Consider the following 22,302-nt stretch of genomic DNA (forward strand, 5'->3'; position numbering starts at 1 on the left):
ACCTGGTGAATATGTAATCAAATTAATGTCTTTGTGGAGAGAAACAGACTTAGAGATAGTACTACAAACACACGAGGACTACCAATTTAAAACAAAAAATGATACATATAAGTTTGAGACTCTTGGGCTGGGGGAGCTTTGAAGGTCTTTCTAAGTTCTAAAATGATCTCATTTTGTGAATATTCAGCAATATTCAAAATCCCCAAGTTTGAGTGTTTCTTGAAACATTTAAATAGTGGATTCATATCCAAGCCACATAAAAGGCAAGTGTATAATGTTCTAAATATTTGAACCTTAATGGACATGTGTTTTCTTATAGCAGTTCAGATCACAAGCAGCCTAGGCCTCCCTTTTCTTTTCAAAATCAAATTCAACCAAGGCAATTCTTTTGTCAAACTCACTATATAGAATAAGAAAAAAACAAAAAGAAAGATTTAAATTGGGGAAAGCAGTGTTGTTCCTTTCAGACAAGTATGCCTCCTGTTCTGAGACAGCTATCGACTCAGAGGCATTACGTACATTACTGACTACTCCCTAGGGACATGGCCCTGAACTACGTGCTAGGACGTTGTTATGTCACAGCCTTATTGCAGAAGAATAGGATGTATTGAACTCTATCTGGACAATGTGAACTAAACCTGAGGGAAACAACGGTAAGGAAACACAAATCACGTGCCAATGATCTGGCCAAACTCCGACTGTAATAATTCTGTAGGCCTCTCCTTTACAAAGCTATATGCAATTAAGGAATGGCTGAATAAGTTGTGGTATGTGGTTGTGATGTAATAATACTGCTGTGTTGTAAGAAATAACAAGGAGGTTGGTTTTAGAAAACCATGCAGACTTACATGAAATAATAGAGCGAAATGAGCAGAACCAAGAGAACGTAGCATATAGTAGCAACAATACTGTTCCTAGAGTAAGTGTGAATAACTGAACTATTCTGAGTTACATGAACATTCAAATCAACTGTTATGGACTTATCCTCCTCCAGAAAAAGAACTGATATATGGAAGTATGTTTTGTGTGTATATATATGTATATATGTGTATGTATGTATATGTGTACATGTACATGTATGTGTATATATACACATATGTGTATATACATACATGTATGTATATATATAAAATGTTGACCTTCTCTAATGTGGGATTGAGAGTAAGGAAAGGCAGACAACTCAGAATTCAAAATGTAACCAAAAAAAATAAATATTTTTAAAAACAAAGCCATATACAAGCATGTGTGTGAATATATAATATATTCCCCCATTTTTACCAGATTATCTGTATGTGCACCCCTACTCATAAACACATATATGTATAGGTCCATGTATACATGTATATATTCAAGAGGCTACCTGGGGTAATGGCCAGACAAACAGCCTCAGAGTCAGAAAGACCTGGGTTCGAGTACTGGCTCTCAGATTCTTGTGTGCAATTTGAATTGCTATAAGAAAAAGATGGCGCTATTGCTGTGCACTGAAAACACATGTACATTAAGGTTAAAATATTTAAACCATTACACACTTGCCTTTTATGTGGCTTGTTTGTGAATACACTATTTAAATATTTCAAGAATGTGATGTAGTATTACATCTCAAAAGGGGAACCTTTTGGGTCCCCACACCACTCTCTAAGACTATGGGGAGCAAAATAGATGTCAACCTGCACTGGCAGAGGGAGTTTTCTTATGGGAGTCCCCTATGCTAATGAAATTAGGTTTAAACTAAACACATAGACATATGTGTGTGTAGACCCATAAAAACAGTCTAGAAGAAAATTATTTCAAAAACTAAATAATCTTAGATATACATAAGATAAGACAGTACTTACTAAAACAACACAGCAAAAGAATATAATAGGAAGAGATGGCTATCTCTTGGTGACTGCACACAGAAATCAAATTCTTACATGGTAAAGTCCAAAGTTCAAACTTACCAGATTCTCCTCTTCTGCCCCTCTTACCACGTTTCCCAGGAGGTCCTGAAACAAAAAAAATAGATTTCTTAGTTATTTGTTATTTTAAGGTTGTTTATTTATTTCAAAAGTGTCTCAATGCTAGGCTTGTGTCTAGATGGACATTTAGACAAAATTTCACTTTACAATGAAAGTCCTACCAAAGTCGATGCCCTTTGGTGACAGTTAAAATATTTTATTCTGAATATCCTCTCTAGCCTACTCCTCCTTGTGGTTCTTAAGTACTACATAAACTCACTCCTTCTGAAGTATTGCCTTCCATAAAATGATGTTAATTACCAATCACGATTGCTACAATTTTAGATAGGCTCATTAAGACCACTATTAAATGGATGTTTAGACCACTACTGTAAAATGCTACTTAGTAGAAACTACATTGCACTTTTCAAGAATAAAATAAGTTGTTTTTATGAAAAGACATGGACAAGAATTCCACAGGATGAGATAGGTTGCAATGTGCATTTTTGGAGGGGAGTACCCACATTGATGAGATCACAGATCTACCAAACTATTTTAGAATTCATATTTGTCATGAATTTAGACTTACTACCAACTTATTTGAACTAGTAAAGTTTTTTCTGTTTTATACATTTGAATCATAAATATTTATACAAATTTTTAAAACTGGGTATCACAAAGAGATGGCTATAACTGGCACATATCCAATATGAAGAAGAAGAAATCTCAGGTCACAGATAACCCAAATCTATTCATGATCTTCAGGTTTGAAGTGTCACACCTTCTAAATGACACAAAACGACTCTCATTGTCTCCCATTGTCAAAAATATCATGAAAAGAAGTTCCTATCTTTTTTAAGTTATTTTATAATATTATACATGCTTATAATTATTTTTCCTATCACCAAGCAAAAAATAGCCTCTTTTGTTAGAAACATCTGACAGTGTAAGAAACAACCTTAACAAAATAGCTGCTGTCATTTGAAGTATTTAAGCAGAGATAGGATGATGATACATAGCCATTAGACAGAGATGCTATAGAGAAGACTCCTTCTTTAAATGAGAAGACTGAATTACATTTTAGGTTCTTCCTAACTCTAATTTTCTCTAAATTTTAATTCTATGAGTCTATTTTAAGAATCTATTGAAGTCTTCATCTCAATTTTTTTCTTATGATGATGACACTTGTTCATTCTTCATTTTTGAAGAGGACCAATGACATCATGATGTTGGGGTAAAATAGTGGTCGATGGGTGATGACTTGCATGTGAATTGGATTTAAATGAGGCAGAGTTGTGCAAAATCATCATCCTCATTCTCTCTTCCTGAGTCACTGAAGTCCAGTGGCAGTACAAAAGTCAAGATGACTGGCAATGGCCTGGGGTACAGTGGATGACCTTGGAGTCTTCAGTGTCTGACTAAGCGCTAAGCATTCCATAGTGCCTGTTTCAGCTGCCTTCATGGCCATTGGAACAAATTGTTTTCATCCACCATTCTGACGGTGAAGTCATCACATGCTTGGGGTAGACATCCCCCTAAGTTACAAGCAGGTTTGAGGCTCGTCTTCACAAGTTTGGGGTAGGGACCCACTAACTCACCAAAGGGTTTGAGGTCTATCAGTTACCCTCAAACTGATTTACCCTGTGTCCTGACGGTTTTACCAGGATGTGGCTACTACATAATACAGCTTCTTGGAGCCACAGGTAAGGATGAGGTGACAGGTGGATACCAAAGATAAATGAGCAGCCCAGAAAAGGGCTCAGCAACCCTTCACATGAAAAGTGCTAGTTCTCCTTGAGCCCCATAATCCCAGCTAGTTCGTAAAGAGAAAGGAACCGTCTTAACTTTCTTTGTATTCCCATTCAGTACTGTAATTTGTATACTATGTGAGTCAGATGAATAGAGGCAACTACAAAACTTGAGGGCTGTCTAGGGCTAGACCACTGTATGAAGAACTATGCTAGATGATAAAGATACTTTGATGGAATTGTTATATTGTCCATATGAATATTCTATTCAATGTGCAAATCAGATTTTACCCTCTTCACATCTTATCCTATGTGACTCTAGTCCATATCCCCCAAAGAATCTTCTATAGTGTCTATACAAAACATATGCACTGATGGACCAATTCTATAAGATCTCTTCCATGTCATGGTCTGGACAAAAGGCATTCTTTATCTTCTTGGTTATTTGTGTAGACAATCAGTTCAAACATAAAATTTAGTATGATTATAAAGCTCATTTCAAAGACTCTGAAATACTGAAGGCTTGTCACAATCATCACAATATTATTCAGAGCCATGCACACCTCTAGGACCTCATCACCTGTAGGGAATCTTCTTCAACAGTATAGTTGATATCTTTCATTATGGCAGCAGACACATTTAATGAACATGTGTCTCATTTGTATTTCATCGATCATCCTTTTCTGACTATAGTAAAGTCTTTGATTTTTATTTTCTTAACATTTGGCATTTTCCTCCTTTTCAGACATCTCGAGACTTGAGCCCTCAACTCTCTCACCATTTGTCACCTCTGTTTATTCTTGGTCTGGTCCAGCTGCTCTTCCCATCTTTGTTTTCTTTAGAGCTATTTCTACTTCCTCATGCAGCACATCGGGGATTGTGATATGAGTCCAAATGCTGTGGCTTGCCTAACATTGATGGAGAAAAGAGCTAGTGATGGTAATCCTTAGAGATCATTTTCTATTTTTAATCTCCTCATTGTCCTCCTTCCTGTTTCATCCTTAAATGCCCTGGGGATGATCTGGCTTAGTTGAGTCCCTTGTGAAACTTTCTATAAATGCCACAGCTTCTCACAGTAAAACAAATCAGTACTAGTCATATTCATCCATCCTCCATTGTAAGATTTTCTAAATTACTTTGTATTTTAAACAATAATTGTCCTTGACTGCCATATCCTTCCACTTGGCAGGGAGAAACAAGTTCTTCTGTTATTAACAATTTATGGTTTTGGGGGGTTTTTTTGTGTGTGTTTTGCTAGGCTAGTAAGTGTCAAGTGTCTGAGGCTGGATTTGAACTTCGGTCCTCCTGACTTCTATCCACTGCACCACCTAGCTGCTCCAGTCATTAACAATTTCTAAGCCTCATTGTGGCAACTGATTAAATTTCCATAGGAAAGGGTGTCCTTTTATCTTCTTCTCATTTTGAGGTAGGTGGTACAGGGAACAGAGCACTGAACTTCAAGTCAGGAAGACCCAAGTTCAAATACAGCCTTAGAAACTGATTAGCTGGGTGACCCTAGTCAAGTCACATAAACTCTGTCTGCTGTAGTTTCTTCATCTATAAAATGGGGATAACAGCACCTACCTTCCAGCATTGTTGTGAGGATCAAATGAAATAACATATGTAAAGCTCTTTGCAAACATTAAACTGCTACAGAAATGCTAGCTATGTTTTCCCAGCACCAACTACCAAATATATCAGGTTGGAGTTGCTTCAACTGCACGCAAACATCTCTTTTTTATTCTTTGCTCAATTTCATTACTGATTTTGCTCTTTGCCCTAACAATTTAATGTTCTGATCATGCATCAAGAGCGACTTGGAAACGATTACCACATTGGTAACCAGTCATTTCTTGTCTATCAAAACAATTGATTTCATTTTTTAGTCATGTTATTTGATATGTCTTAATGTTTCTGACTCAATTTCTTGAAAACAATTTCCTGGTTATATAGATGGGTAATCTACCAGCTTCTCTCCTTTCTTACTTCCAAACTATGTTTTCTAACATATTTTTCATATTCTCTCCTCTGTCTACCTTTTCACTAAGTATTAAAATACATGTTGATTTAATTTGCAGGATCTTATTGACTTATTTAGAGAATTTCTCTCTCTCCTCTTCTTCTGCCTTAGATGTTAAATGAGAAGCTGCTCCATTTTCTTCATTGTGATCTTTTTTCAAATATTCATCACGAACACTGCAATCCTGGATGACCGAGTATCCCATGAAATTACACTTATTTGGATGCACAATAAACCAACTTCATCAACACCTTCATTTGCTTCATTCAAGAGAACCTTGATCCATCATTCCATTTAGCTGAAATTTCCTTTTTTCTTCTTATTTCATTTATAATGTCAATGTCAAGATTAATTTCAATCTATTTCACCCATGGTATAATAACCTCAACTAACTCATATTCCATACCTCCTCTAAATGCCTTTGTTCTCCTACTCCCTTGGTTGGACCCCTGCCTTTGCCTCCAGGTGCCTCTCATTGACATGGTATTCTTCCAGAATTCTCTTTTATTGCTATGTCCCTTCAACTTCTACTGTGAGCTAGCAAATCACAGACCATTGACTGTGCCATAGAGCACGAAGTCGCAGAAATTCCATTGAAGGCATTGGAATAGATGCTATGGATATGACAAACAAAAATAAGGCATGTCCTTTGTCCCCATCAAAATTACTTTCTAGTAGAGGAGTTCTGATGTGTACCATAAAACAAAGTAGAATAGAAAATTACATTAAGAAAGGTAGTGATAAGATGCTGTGGGAATTCAGAGGACGGAAAGGTTAATATTATTTTTTATCATTTTCATTGAGAAGGTGGGAAAAATGAAACATTTTCCAGCAAATGACCTTTTAAAAAAAAACACTGAGCTAGTCTGTAGAAGACTTGAAACATTCTTGGCTTTCTGGCCATCATTCTCAATTACACCAGATCAGTCTCCATTTCCTCAGGCATTGTAATTCCCCCTAAGTTATAGTCCAGACAAAGAGCAAAACATAATTGCCACCACAATGAGAATTTAACCCTTATAATATTTTCTGCCCCCTAAAAAGTCCAAGGAAAATAAAGAACTGCCTGGTTTTAAAGAATGAGCTGCTAAGCCTGACAACTTCTAAACTCCAAAAAGTTCAAGACACAGGTAGCACGTGGCCTTAGTACCCTGGAGACTCAACTGGATATGGAGCTAAGGGCTTCCACATGGAAACATTATCATCAGAAATAAAAATATTGGTGGACCAGTCAGATTCTCCCAAACCCCTCAAAAGACCTGGTCTGGCCATCTGTGTTTTATAAGAAGTTTTTTTAAAAGGCAACAAAAGCATTATTTCAAATATTCTATAGGTCCTTCCAGCCACACTTTTTTTTGCAAATTGTCATTTGAAATGACCTTATTCTAATTCTTCTGAGATAGCTGGGTGGCATAATAGATAGGGTGCTAGGTCTGGTCTCAGGAAGATCTGAAAGCAAATCCTGCCTCAGACACTTATTAGGTATATGACCCTAAGCAAGTCATTTAACCTCTGTCTGCCTTGGTTTCCTCATCTGTAAAATGGAAATAATAGCACCAACCTCCTAAGGTTATTGTGAGCATGTTATCTCCCTCAATAAAATATAAAATACTTCAGGACAGGAATGGTTTCATTTTTGTCTTTATATCCTAGCACCTAGCACTTAACAAATGCTTAATGATTACTAGCTAAAGTATCTTACATCTTTGTGCAGGAAGGGAAAGAAAATGTCATTACTTGTCTGTGCAGCTAAGCTTGCCTTCCACTTACCTAGGAAAACATACCTATTTGGTTAACTAGGGATTCATTATCTTCAGAATTATTTTGTGCCTTCAGAAAGTAGAGGGCTGACTTTTAACTGAATTTCCATGGTTTTCTATATTATCTTAGTAGTGAATTCAATATCATTTTGTTAAGTGCTTAGGAGAGATGAGCACGTGTGGCAATGAAATTGATTAGACTATTCCCTTACAAGCAAATACTTTAAATTGGAATGTTAAGAGCTTGTCATGATACATAGAATGATTCTTGATTAAAAAAAAAAAAGGCCCTGTCTCCTAAAAGAAGGTTGCTGTGCATTGTTACCATTATGTACTTCAGCAAATGCTTTAATATTCCTGTTAATGAATAGATAAGCTTCAGTGACATACTCCTTTATTAGGAAAACCAATTCCATGGGTAGAAAAAATAAAGACACAAAGATGCAAACTAAGGCATCAAATACTGCTGGTTACAGTAGAAAAATATAACTGCCTGTTAGATGTTAACAAAAAAAAAACATGAAAGATAACCATATAACACACCAACTTTTCCCCTTCTTACTTCTTTACCTACAAATGGTAGTCCCCAGTTAATCTTTCCCAGAAGAAGTAAGGACCACCAGGATTGGGGAGCAGAAGGGACTGTGGGCCAATCATACTAAAAGATTGAAAGTACATTTAAATTTTGTTTAGTTGGCCTTAGGTATAGTGTGATTTCAGGGATATTTATAACCTCCCTCATAGTACAATGAAAAGGGCATTGAATTTGGAAGCAGAAGACATGAGTTTGAATACTGACTCAGCTATCTACTCCCTGGGTGGTCCTGGGCAAGTCACTTAACCTATCTTGGTCTCTGTTTCTGTAGAAATGAGAGGATTGGATCTGAATACCTTTCAGCACCCTTCTAGTGATAAAGCTATAGTCTCATGAAATTCCTTTAACACTGCACAGTCCTTCATCTTGTAGTTAGGAATAAAAAGCTGAAAATACAAGTGCTTAGTTCAACAAACACATGGTGTTACTTGTAAAGCACTGTCCTTGGTGCTGGGAAAACAAAGACAATTTCTGCCCTCAAGAAGCTTACAGGATATTGCTTAGAGGACATATTGCACGTAACAATAAGCAAAGACCAATATATACAAAGCTGTACGAAGTAATTCTAAGCAAGAGAACACAGTAACAACTGGGGTGGGGATCAGGAAAGGGTGCATGTAGAAGGTGAGCTGTGCTTTGACAAAAGTTACAGATCCTAAGAAGCAGCAGTGCGGAGGGAGAGAAAAATTAATTTACTCTAGAATCATAGACTTTTAGAATTTTTAGGAATGCTAGAGGTCACTTGGCTCGGTGCTAGTAGAGTGCTAGACAGAATCAGGAAGATGAGTTTGAATCCTGCCTCAGACACTCACTAGCTGTGTGACCCTGAGCAAGTCACTTAATCTCTCTTAGCCTCAATTTCTTCATCTGTAAAATAGGAATAATAATAGCACCTATCTGCCAGGGTTGTTGAGAGGATCAAGTGAGGTAAAGGGCTTTGCAAACCTTGAAGTACCATATAAATGTTAGTTGTTGTTGTTGTTAAAATCATATAGTATCCAGACTAGTTGTCTCTAGTCTCTACCCCCTCCAATCTATCATCTACAACACTATCAAATGAACCATTCTAATGCACATCTCTAATCACATCACTTCATTACTCAAAAACCTTAATTGAGTTTCCCCTTTCTACCTAAGGTTTGACATACAAAGCTCTGTGCAATTTCTCCCAATTTTTCCTGCTGTATTTGACATTTCTCACGTACTCAAATCCTCATTCAAATTGTCCACTAAAGACCCTTCTCCCCAAACTTTTCTTCTTCATACATCATTTAGGGTTTTCTTTTCTTTTCTTTTCTTTTTCATACTCTGGACCTATGACTTCATGGGTGGAGAGAAAATAGTGAGGAAACTGCCTCTACCAATACAGATCAACACCTGCTCCACAGTTTTAGTCTTAGAAAGTTGCTTGAAGCACTGGGAAGTTAAATGACTTGCCCAGGGTCACATAGTTTATCTGTGTCAAAGATGAGACTTGAATCAGTCTTCCTGATTCCAAGGCCAGATTTCTATCTGCTGTCAAGCTGCCTTCCTGTTCTGTTTTGTATTGGGGTTATCTGCATTTGTGTCTTATTTCCCCTCCAATATTGTAAAGCAGAGGTGTCAAACACGTGACCCAAAGAATGGGCCAGCAATACTCTCAAGTTCTATCCAATCTAGATTAAAATGTAACCAGGAAATATTTAACAAAATAAATAACATGATTAAGCACAGATTGTGTTAATATGTGGATTTTTAACACAATATGCACCCACAGGGATCCTCAATATGGCTTAGTGTCCCCTGTTTCTAGTCTTATTTGACATTACTCTTGTTAAGTACTTGAGGGCAGGGACTATTTTTGTATCCCCAATCAATTACTTTTGAAAAAATGTTTAAATTGACTGTCTTGTCAAATGAATGAATCAATCAGGTTCAAAGGTCTTGTTTTACACAAGAGGAAACAAAGGCCCAGAAAGGCAGTCATCTGCTAACAACTATTCACTAGTTAGTGGCACTATTCCCACTAGGAACACAATTAGCACACAGCAAAGTCTCTTAACGTTCAGTCCAGGGCTGTTTGCTAAATGACATTGTTTTCTAAAGTTGGCCCATCACACTCAGCATGAGTGATAATAGATCTTTTCCTGTTTGGACAAGGAGAAGGCAGGTGAAACTTTATCCACTTCACAACGTGGCCATCCTGTTAACCCTCAAACATGGTCAAATAGGAGCTGTTGTACAGACATTTTGTCATGTGCTGGAACACACGCACACCTTAATGGAATCATTATGGTATGAGCCAAATGATGGAGACCAATACTGCACTGCATGATATATGTAGATTTGATTTGTAAAAAACAGACAAAAAAAAACCCACTACATGTCTTTGGTATGAAGATTTGTTCTCAAAGGATTAATTAATTGAAGTATCACTGCAATATTTAAATTAAAGTTATTGTTTTAAATGTCTTTTTCAGTTTTTAAATATTTTTTAAAAATATTTAATCTCTACAATAAGTTAAATTTAAAAAGACTAATGAAAACAAATTATAGATGGTGGAGCAAACAAGCTTGTCAACAGCTGAATTCTGGAACCATCATCATTCAGTACAATCTATTTTATAATATTTACCTAAAAGATGAGTAATACACACAGAAAAACTGACCAGTCACATCTCTCTTGTATTTTTTTCTCAGTCTCACAAAAAGCAGTCTAAAGAAAATCCAAAGTTTTGCATTTCCAAAATGTTTGATGCATTTTTCTGCTGGCCACCCTGCCAGTGCCTCAAACTCACCAAAATGCCCATAAAACTAAACTCCTTGTGCTCTCCCATTCCTACTGGGCTCTATTGGGTGCCATCTTCCCAGTCATCCAGGTTCACAGCCCAAAAGTCATCTATCCGTGAGTCTTCCTTTTCCCTCGCCCTCCCTCCCCACGATAAGTGGTCACGTTCCATGCATTCTGCTGGGCTCTCAGCAGCATCTTTCACATATGCCTCCTCCTGTTTATTCACATTGACACCGCTTTAGCTCAGAGACTCACTAAATCTTTATTGTGATAATCCCCCACATGGTCTCCTGGTCTCTAGTCTCCCTCTCCAATCACTCTTTCACAGCAATCTTTCCAATGAACAAGTCTCACCACACTACTCCCCTGCTCAAAAGTCTTTCAGTGACTCCCCATGGCTTACTGGATGAAATACAAACTCCCATACCTGGCATCCACACAAACTCTCAGTCTGGTTACAATTAACTTATTAGGTCTTATTGTATACTGTCTGCCTCATACGTTACGTGATCCAGGCAAACCAGACTCCTTCCAATTCTCCAGCCTTATCCTGTCTTCTCCTGCTTCTGTGACCTTTTTCATGCTGCCTCCAATTCCTGAAACTGTCTAACTCATCCCTCTTTTTGTGGAAAGGTTTTTCTTCCTTCAAAGCTTGTCTTAAGTACCATCTCTTCCATGAAGTCTTCTCTGACGTCCCCAGAGATACACTCTCTCATTCCCTTTGTCCAGTTTTCTCCAAAATATTGATCTTAATATAATTTTAAGTTATTTGCAATTTTGTCTTATGTGCACTACTAACTTGTGTAATATTTGAAAGTAGAAACTGTGTCTTGTTTCATTTCTTTTCCCCAGGTCAAGAACATGGTAGATACTTAATAAATGTTTTTATTCAATTATTTTAAGAACAAAAAAAAAAGCACCAAATCAAAATGCAGTATTTATGAAAACTCTTGCAGGTCAATACTATCTTCACATCGTTCCTTTTACAAATTTACCTATTTTCTATCTCATATATGAGGAAATTTCTGGCAACCTCAAAACTAGCATAGAATATCCAAGTATACCCATCAAATAGATTCTATCTTGGCAGAAACAGCTTTTGATAGATACTGAAGGGAGAAGGAGAAGAAATGCATAACCCATTGAAGTTAATTAAGGGGTAAAGAGATTAAAAATGAACTGCATTCAATTATCTTCTCAGTGACAACTTCCAAGATTGATAACTAATACAGCTCCATTAACAGCATCCACAGTTCTACTTAATTAGAATTCTTACTGCCAGTGTGGGGAAGTAGCCCTGTCTCCAGGTGGCACATTTCTTGGAGACTAAAGATTTATGTTTGCTTCCCTATAATTTCCTGTTAGTATTCTTAAGTAATACCCTCCACAACCTCAAAAGGTGTAGGCAGCGATTTTTTATAAATTCTAGCCTGAAATTATTATTATTTCCACAAAGTGGCAAAAATTTCCCCCTGAATATCAAGATCACAAACTTTTCAATTATTACAAACATGTAACTGAGAAGAGGTAAGTCCAGGGGAGGTTGATATCACTGGTACACATTTCCCTTTCGAGGCGAGCTTCTGCGAAACTATAAGAGACTCTTCTGGTTTGGAATGTTTTACCTAGTATATCATTTCACATTCTGGTAATAGTACCTGACATAGTGCTCTGTGGATTGTGTTGCTAAACACCATAGCATTTAGGTCAACTAGACTCAAACACATGGTGGACCCTAATACTTCTTTTGAAATCAATGAAGTCCATGCCTCAGAAAGATCTGAAAATATCCAGAAGGGCTGAGAAACTAGCTACATATTACACAATGGGCCAACATATATTTCTTCCACCACCTTACTCTTTACTCTCCCAGTTTTCTCATCAGTTAGTCCAAATGTCTAGTCTCCTTTAGGAGTATGAGTGTGAGAATTAAACAAAATATTTCAAGTGCCCTCGGAAATCAACGGAAGCTTTGGAAATGAGGTTTTCTTATGACCAGAAATGGAATAACTCTACGTCTTAGACCATTGGAGCATCCCATGAGAATATGTGGGGAGCAAAGTTGAATTCATGATAAAATGAGAATTTTCAAAATTAAGTGTACTGGATAATTTTTGTTGGTTTTATGTTTTATATAAAGTTTTATTCCCAGATAAAAAGAGACTCCAGCATGCCAGAGGTACTCCTTGCTTCCATTTTCTATATTTAGATGTTCAAAATAATAGAATTTGCTTCAGAAATTGCTCAAGACCACAAACAACTCAATGCTGCAGTTCATTGACTTTAATGAGGTCGGATGTGGCACAGTTGTTATTTGTATCATTCTTCTCCCACACAGAAAATGTTTCATTATTACAGCAGCAGAATGTTTTACCCCATGATACAGAAGGTGATATATCACGATGGCTTGGGTTGGACGTGAGTATGTGAAAGGGATAGAAAAGAGGAGACACACAGACAGAGAGACGGCAGGGGTACGTGCATAAGAAAACAAATGGATTACTTTGTCAGACCACAGACTGTGTCATGAGAATGGTGACTGAAACTTAATGCATCATGCTAGGATAAAAGAAAAGAGAAAGGTATTTCTGAAGATCTCCCTAATTCCCCTCCAAACAATTAGAAAACCACCTCAGAATTGGTCTAGGAGCAGGGAAGCAGCTTCCTAGCATGGCAGGAAAGGTCTGTCTCACTAAGATGGGAGCAGACTGAGGTCTAGGAGCAGCGGCAGCAGCCCCCAGCCTCACAGCAAGGGCCCTGAAGCAAAGTTCCAAGCCTGGGGCAATCCACTAGTGAGGGTCTGCCCTCCTGAAAGCCAGTAGCCCCCTAGGCAAGTAAGCAGTCTGTGTGGCACAGCATGTCCCCACCCAGCAATGCCACCCCCAGCATAAGCCACCAACAAGGCCTTGACCTCACTGCTGACCAGTAGTGAAGCCCTACCAGAGAACTGGCCAACAGTGAGATCTCACCCCTGTAGCCTGCTCTCAGAGAAGCCCTGTTTCCATAGCAACCCAGCAGCAGGGCCCCACTCCTGGAGCAGGCCAGCAACTAAAACCCACACCCAGGGAAGGCCAGCAGGGAGGCCCCACCCCCCAGTACAAGCCAGAAGGGTAGCCTACCCTCCAGTGAAAGCAAACAGCTAAGCTCTGAAGCCCAGTGAAAGCCAACAGTAAGACCCCCAAGCCCCAACACAAAAAGCTTGGGACAGTACAGGACCAGAGCTCAATTCTCACATAAAAACACCAAGTCACAAAAAGAGATAGAAAAAAAAGTGAGCAAAAAAAAAAAGAAACTTGATTATAGAAAATTACTAAAGTATAAAGGCATAAACTTAGAAAAGGACAATAATGTCAAAATGGCTACATATGAAGCCTCAAAGAAAAATGTAATTTGGTCTCAGGCCCAAAAAGAATTCCTGGAAGAGCTTAAAAAGGATTTTAAAAAGCAGATTAGAGAAATAGAAGAAAAACCGGGGAAGGAAATAAGATTGATGCAAGAGAATCATGAAAAAGACTCAATAGCATGGGAAAAGAGATACAAAATTTTACTCAGGAAAATAATTCCCTAAAAAATAAAGTTAGCCAAATGGAAAAGGAAGAGCAAAAGCTCACTGAAGAAAATAATTCTTTAAAAATTAGAATTGAGCAAGTGGAAGCTAATGACTCTATGAGACATCAAGATACAATAAAACAAAATCAAAAATGTAAAAAAAAAAATAGAAGAAAATGTGAAAATTCTCATTGGAAAAACAACTGACCTAGAAAATAGTTCCAGGAGAGATAATATAAGAATTATTGGACTACCTGAAAGCCATAATAAAAAATAAAACCTGGACAATATCTTTCAATAAATTATCAAAGGAAACTTTCCTGATATATTAGAACCAGAGGGCAAAATATAAATTGAAAAAAATCCACTGATCACTGTCTGAAAGAGATTCCAAAATAAAAACTCCCAGTCATATCCAAATCCCAGAGCTCACAGATCAAGGAGAAAGTACTGCAAGCATCCAAAAAGAAACAATTCAAATATTGTGGAGATGCAGTCAAGATCACGCAGGATTTGGCAGCTTCCACATTAAAGAATCAGAGGGCTTGGAATATGATATGCCAGAAGGCAAAGGAACTAGAATTACAAGCAAGAATCACCTATCCAGCAAAATTAGATATAATCTTTCAGGGGGAAAACTCTCATTTGGGGTTTTCTTGAGAAAAATACTGGAGTGGTTTGCCATTTCCTTCCCCAGCCCATTTTATAGATGAGGAAACTGAGGCAAACAGGGTTAAGTAATTTGCCCATGGTCACAAAACTAGCAGGTGTCTGCAATTGGATTTAAACCCAAGTCTTTCTGACTCCAGGCCCAGAGGTTTATCCATTGTGCCACCTAACTGCCCTATATAATTATCTAGGTACATGTTATTTTCACCAAGTAGAAAAGAGTCTTCTTGAGAGCAGAAACTAATTGCTTGTGTCTTTGTATTCCTAGTACCCACCACAATGCCTAGCACAGAAGAGGTACTTAAATCCATTTATAAAGAGTCTTAATAAGAGGCTGCAGTAATATTTTTAATTATGAAACTATAGGACATTATCTACAAGAATTTAGCAAGCTAGCTCACAAAGCTTAAAGGAAACCTCCTATTTTTTGAGAATCACAGAATCTAAGAGAGAAGAGATCTCAGGCCATCTATTCCAACTCTTACTGAACAAGATGCTTCTATACAACATTTCAACAAAGACTCATTCAACTTCTGTTTGAATGAAGGAAGGAAGGAAGGAAGGAATGAAAAAGCAATTATTAAGCTCTTGCTATATGCCAAGCACTGTGCTTGGTTCTGGGGATATAAGCAGAAAAAAACATATAGTCTCTGCTCCAATGAGGTGGAACCCCATTATGTCCCAAAAGTAAGTGACTGCACTTCTGAATGCTTCTAGCTGTTAGGAAGTGTTTCCATATCTCAAGCCAAAATTTGCCTCACTGAAACTTCCTCCTGCTGCTCCTGGTTCTGCCCTCTGGGGCCCAGCAGAACAAATCTAATTCCTTTTCCATATGTGAGCTCATTAAATACTTGAGAACTGCTATGATTCCCTTTCCCAAACACATCAAAGTCCTTTCTTATTTTTAGAGACACAGTGAACATATACGTGGGGTGACAGGTGTATTCATGTAACAGTATGTGTGTAAGGGTCATTATAACCATCTCTAAATATTGGCCTAAATAGGCATCTTTCTTTCTGAATGGACCAATCGGCCCTCCCCAAACTAGCAAAAGCACATAACATTAAGGACTACTCAAAACCAATTAAAATACCATCTCATTTTTAAAAGGTCATTTTGATGCAAACTTATGCATCAACCTTTTACTTAAATCCAAATTTATGACTTGAGAATTTGGCTTTGAGGATTTGGAAAGACAAGGAATGAGACTAGGTTCCCCCTTGGTATACTTTAACCTGAGGATGAATAAATAATTCCAATTTTAAATGGCTTTAAATTATTTTTCTCCAATTTGGTCAATAAGTCCATTTATTTGTACATGGTAATTAGAACCTCTTCTGTCCAGAGAACATATCAAAACTCATTATTTCCTTCCCAAAGTTGGTTCCATTGCCTGACTTTTCTACTTCTGTTTTCATTCAACTCAGGCTTGAAAGAAACTTCAGAATTACATTTGATTCCCCTCCCTTGTTGGTTTCCATAGTTAATGTCTTTTTTTTTTTTTTGCAATGTCTCTTCCAGAAATTTAGGAAGACTTATATGAACTGATACAGAGTGAAGAGAGTAGAACCAGGGGAACAATTTATACGATAAAACATTCTAAAGACAAAGAAACTTGAGATTTAAGACCTCTGATCAATGCATTGGTCAATCATGGTTCTAGGAGATAGATGATTAAGTGTTGTGCCCACCTCCTGGCAGAGAGATAATGGATATGAGATGTAAAATGAGACAAAGATTTTTGGACATGGCCAATGTGGGAATTTGTTTTACTTGACTATGCTTATTTGTTATAAGGGTTTTGTGTTTTTTTTCCATTTTTCTCAATGGAATGGGGAGGCAAAAAAGAGAGAAATATTTTTTTGTTCATTGGAAAAATAAAATTAAATCTACAAGATCATCACCTAATTCAGTTCTTCCTTCAAGCAATTCCTACTAGTACCACCCTAGTTAAGGCCATTACTACTGCACTCTTAGAATATCACAATAGCTGATCTTAGCCTCCAGGCTCTCTTACCTCCAATCACCATGTACACTATTGCCAGTTTAATCTTCCAAAAACAATGTTTTTATTGCATTATTTCTCTGCTCAAGACCTTCAATGGTTCCCCATTAACAGAGAGATAAAAATCCAAATTCCTCAATATCCCAGGTTCAATGACATTTCTCTTTACTCCCCAATACAGACCCACCACTTCTCCATTCACTGTTACCAGAACACACTTGTTCATCCCTGTCTTCCTGTCTTTGTTTTTGCTGTTTCTTATTCCAACCTCAAGACCCATTTTCCATGTTATTCTCTCTTTTCCACCTCTCACTCTATAAGGCAGAGGTGAGGAGAGAGTTCATTGCTATCATGAGTGACAGCCTGGGAGAAGGCAGAGGGATGATAGATGGAATGCTAAGTGTGAGGAACAGAAAGAAGGCCATTTTTGTTGGACCAAAGAGTGTATGAAAGGAAATAATAAATATTAAGACTAGAAAGGTAGATTCGAGTAATTCTTATTCTTCTTTTTATTATGTATGCATTGGCACTGGCTGGCCCCTACACCATTCTCACTTCTGCCTCTCATTTTCACTCGCTTCCTTCAGTTCAGCTCTGGTATTCTGTAGGAGGGCTTTCCTGGTCCCTTTCCTAACCCCACACCTTCTCCTCTGAGATGACCTGATCACCTTCTATCTACTCTGTATTTGTACCCAGTTATTTACATTTTCTCCCCCATTGGAATGGGAGTTCCTTGAGGGCAGGGGCCACATTTGTATTTCTTTCTTTGTATTCCCAAGGACTTAATTAAGCACAGTACTTGGAACATGATCTTTTGACTGATCAAAATAAAAAAAAAATCTTAACCTTTCTTAAGTCAATCTTAAAATTCTCAACTTTCCCATGAAGCCATCTCCGACCTTACCAATCCACAGCAATCACTTTTTCCTCTGAATGCAAGCACTATTATTTTTCTATTCTATACATCTGGCCATTAAATTCTACATTTTCCAGTGTAGTTATTTATCTTTTCTCTGTACATCCCATCTCCTCCAACTAGATTGAGGAAACACGGTACAGTGGTCAGGGTGCTGAAATTACGGACGTGGATCTAGAGTCCAAAACCTGACTGCCATTTACTACCTGTGTGACCTTGGGCAAATCACTTCCTCTCCTTGGACTCATTTCCTCATCTATAAAATAAGAGAATTGGTTCAGATGGTGTCTTGGGTCGATTCCAGCCCCATAATCGTGAGCCTGTGGCTATGGTATCTTTACAATATGGCTTAGTGGTTAGATGATCAGCCTCAGAGTTAAGAAGACCAGCCTAGATTCCAGGAGCACCTCTGACAAGTACTGGCTGTGTGACCCTGGACAAATCCTTTCCATTTTCAGCGCTCTAGATCAAAGGTGTCAAATACATGGCCTGAACCAGATTATAATATATTTGGGAAATACTTAACAAAATAAATGAAAATACAATAAAACATAAATAATGTTAATATATGATTTTCTAAGTTAATATGTGGTCTGCAGAGATCCATATGGAAGGTTTAGTGGCCCACATTTCTGAGTCTGATACCACTGCTAGACAACTACCTTATACTGTAAGTTTCTGAAGGTTCTGACCTGTATTAGTAAACGGATTTTCTTCATCTGAGATACGGGTTTCTTTTACTAATGAAATCACAGGTCTAATCCCAATTCTTATCCTTATGACTACACCTCTTGTAGGAAAAGGGCAGACAAATACTTCCTTAGACTCCTCTACAGCATAGAACACAGACCTATATGTGGGACAATTTTTCATTTCTTGTTGTTCAGTCATGTATGACTTCTCATGACCCCATTTAAGGTTTTATTGGCAAAAATACTGGCATGGTTTGCCATTTCCTTCTCCAATTCATTTTACAGATAAGGAAACTGATACAAACAGGCTTAAGTGACTTGCCCAGGGTCACATAGTCAGTAAGTTTCTGAGGCCAGATTTGAACTCAGGAAGATAAATCGTCCTGACTCCAGGTCTGGTACTCTATCCAATGGGCCACCTAACTGCCTTATATGGAACAATGCTAAATATTTATTAAATGAACGAACTTATACATACTTCAAAGACATATTAGTAAGTTGTTTTCTCTATCTATGTCACACAAATGCCTTGTAGACAAAACTACCTTATAAAGTCCTTTAAGCATTTCTGTAACTGAAACCCTTGGAAGCAATCTAACGCTAACCCACTTAGAGTAAATTCTAATCTACGGCAAATGGCATTATAGGGAAGTTCCAGTGATATATGAATGTGATAAGATGTCTACTTGGTAATTTATGCTCTAAGTAATTTTGTTGACTCAAGTAAAATTTTAGGTTAAGGCGAAGAAGAGGAAATTAACTGTCACTATATAATAAGCTTTTTAAAAAATATTTACCCCATTTACTGAGTTTCCTGCCCCATAGTATCCAAATTAAGTTGGACTCAATCTCTTTAGCAGTTGTGTTCTTTCCCTTCTCCCAAGCCTGTCACCATTATTCTTTCTTCTAGACCAAAAAAAAAAAAACAAAAAAGGCAGAAAGCCCAGAAATATTATGTAAAAATGAAAGGAAATATTCAAATACCTGCATTATTCTCTGATTATTCAACAGATTTTACATATTTTTTTGTTTTCTCCTCCCATATCTAGGGTAAAATAACTTTTCTAAAAATGATTTTTACCTTCTCTTATTTTTATATGAAGCATATTACAAAATAAAAATACGTCTCCTTTTACTCTAACCATATTTGGTCCATTCCTCTTGCCAGGGGTTTCTAACACAACTCTAGGCTAATTGTTATTGTTCCTATAAAAAGAATTAAGTATTTCTACAAAACCTTTTGGCCGTCTCTAGACCACACTACCTGCAATTCAGCTACAGTCCTCATATTCTTCCATCATGGGAACCAGGGCTTTGGTAAATGAGCTTTTGCCTCACCTTGCCTGGAAATAAGCCTCCATGTTAGTTCTCTATAATCTCCTCAGCATGTTGCTGAAATTTTTGGCTCCTTTTCATGCTCCCCCTATAACTCATAAGTTATCTCCCCCCTTTTGAATTCTTGTGAGTTCCTTGAGGGCAGGGGCTGTCATGGATCCTTATGTTTACATCCCTACTACTTACCACAATGCCTAGCACATGGTAAGTGTCTAAAAATGCTCTAGTCACTTAACCCCATTTGCCTCAGTTTCCTCATCTGTAAAATGAGCTGGAGAAGGAAATGGCAAACCACTCCAAGGAAATTGAATTGCCAAGAAAACCCCAAATGGGGTCACAAAACATGATGGAAAGCAACTAAACAAAAACAACTAGCTGGTTAGTTACCTATCATAGGTACATAGGTTACTAGCTGTTGAGTGATGTCAATAGGGTCTCACAAACATTTTAATAGAATTGGTTATGATGTCACTAGTGATGTTTTCAGCATTGCTTCTGGTTTCTCAAGTGCTTTATTTTAATTCAGCTTTCTACCAAAGAATAAGAACTGCTATTTTCTCTGTTTTGTTGGCTAAAGGACACATTGCATTTTATTCTATTCAACAAACCCATTTATCCAAAAGACCATCTCACATATATATATATATATATATATATATATATATAATATATATATGTGTGTGTGTGTGTGTGTGTGTCTATGTTTCTCTGTGTGTGTCTGTGTGTATGCATATATGTAAATATACAATATACATGTATGTATGTATATATGTGTGTTTATGTATATGTGTATGTATACACACATATATACACACATACTATATAGATATATATATACACATAACACAGTACTGATTAGTAGACATACAAAGAGAAAAAATGAATCAGTCTGTGTACTAAGTAAGAATAATCACAACCACAATAATAGCATTTATATAGAGCTTTAAGATTTTCAAAGGACTTTATAAGTATTATCTCATTTGATCCTCATAACAGCCCTGACAAGTAGGTGCTATTATTATCCCCATTTTAGAGATGAAAAAACTGAGTCTGAAAAAAGTTAAGTGACTTGCACAGGATCACACAGCTAGTAAGTTTCTGGACTAGGATTTCAATTTGCTCATGATCTAGCATTAGAACCTGTCCCACCTAGAGGCAGTAATACAAATATGAAATATTTTCAAGGTATTTATATGGTTTTGTCATGCTTTTTCTCCAATAAACTTTTCATATTCTATTTGGGATTGTATATGTGAGGGGGTCCAGACCTAAAAATTCACTGGAGCAAGGAATTCCAGTTGAGTTCCTTCAACTCTCTCCTCCAATTCATATCTGCTTTGGAGACTCCTAAAGAGTCACCTGGGACACAGAGAGTTGACTTCTTACCCAGGGTCATGTAGCCAATATAAGTCAGAGGCAGGATTTGAACTCAAGTCTCCTGATTCTAGCTCTCTATTCATCATGTCACATTGGCTCAAAAATACAAAACACACACAAACTAAAGATGGAGTCATTTTGGTGAGGGGAAAGGAGAGAGCAGTAGTGAAAGAAGGAAAGTGGAGATAAGAAAGAGTCTTGTGTGGAACATAATGACTGAGCCTTGAAAGGAGCTACAGTTTCCATGAGGTCGAGGTGAGGGAGGGCATTCCAGAAGAGGACAGCCTCTGCAAGAATATATTCAGAGATGTTTGAGATAAAGATGTTGCCACAGGATAACATAAGCCCTCCCTGAAAACAAAATGGGGTCATCCACAAAGGGAAAGTGAGATAAGCTCTCTATAGAAAATACTTAAATAATAATGGTGGTGGTGGTGGTGGTGGTGGTGGTGGTGATGATGATGATGATGATAACTGATAATTATACCATTTCAAAGTTTGCAATTTTCCCTTTTGATCTTAACAACCCTGTAATATTGGCACTATTATGATCCTGATTTTACAGAAGAGAAAATGCCATGCTGCCTCACCAGCAAAACTTTTCCCATTTGCTCACTGAAGAAAAAAAAAAAAACACTAGGAATCCCATCACACTAAGTTTTACTGCCTTTTTAAGGCCATACACAATTGTTTCCTTATTGTTAAATTGCAAATTAATCTTGACAGGAAAATTCCCCAGAACATAGAAATATTATGACTAGTTTTATATGAATAAAATGTTTCCCCATAAGAATACATAATAATTTTTGGCACTTTGCTGCTGTTATATCCATCACACCACAAGTAGACCTGTTCCAATGAAACTGTAGAAGTAAAATTTGAAAGCATGTGAAACACACTTTCAGACATGTTCACCACAAACTTGAGT

General features: G+C 37.3%; 1 protein-coding gene across 8 annotated transcripts in view; it reads right to left on the bottom strand.

The window, feature by feature from the left end:
- COL25A1 (collagen type XXV alpha 1 chain) overlaps positions 1–22,302 on the bottom strand; it is a 556,443-nt gene that overhangs the window by 255,819 nt on the left and 278,322 nt on the right. For all 8 annotated transcript variants that reach the window (XM_027837340.1, XM_027837336.1, XM_027837339.1 and 5 more), the window contains exon 3: positions 1,941–1,985. In XM_027837340.1, coding sequence (XP_027693141.1) covers positions 1,941–1,985 — 45 coding nt within the window. The remainder of the gene's footprint in view (positions 1–1,940; positions 1,986–22,302) is intronic.

Source organism: Vombatus ursinus, unplaced genomic scaffold (genome assembly GCF_900497805.2).
Source record: "Vombatus ursinus unplaced genomic scaffold, bare-nosed wombat genome assembly UNPS02014821.1, whole genome shotgun sequence".
Taxonomy (NCBI): Eukaryota; Metazoa; Chordata; class Mammalia; order Diprotodontia; family Vombatidae; genus Vombatus; species Vombatus ursinus.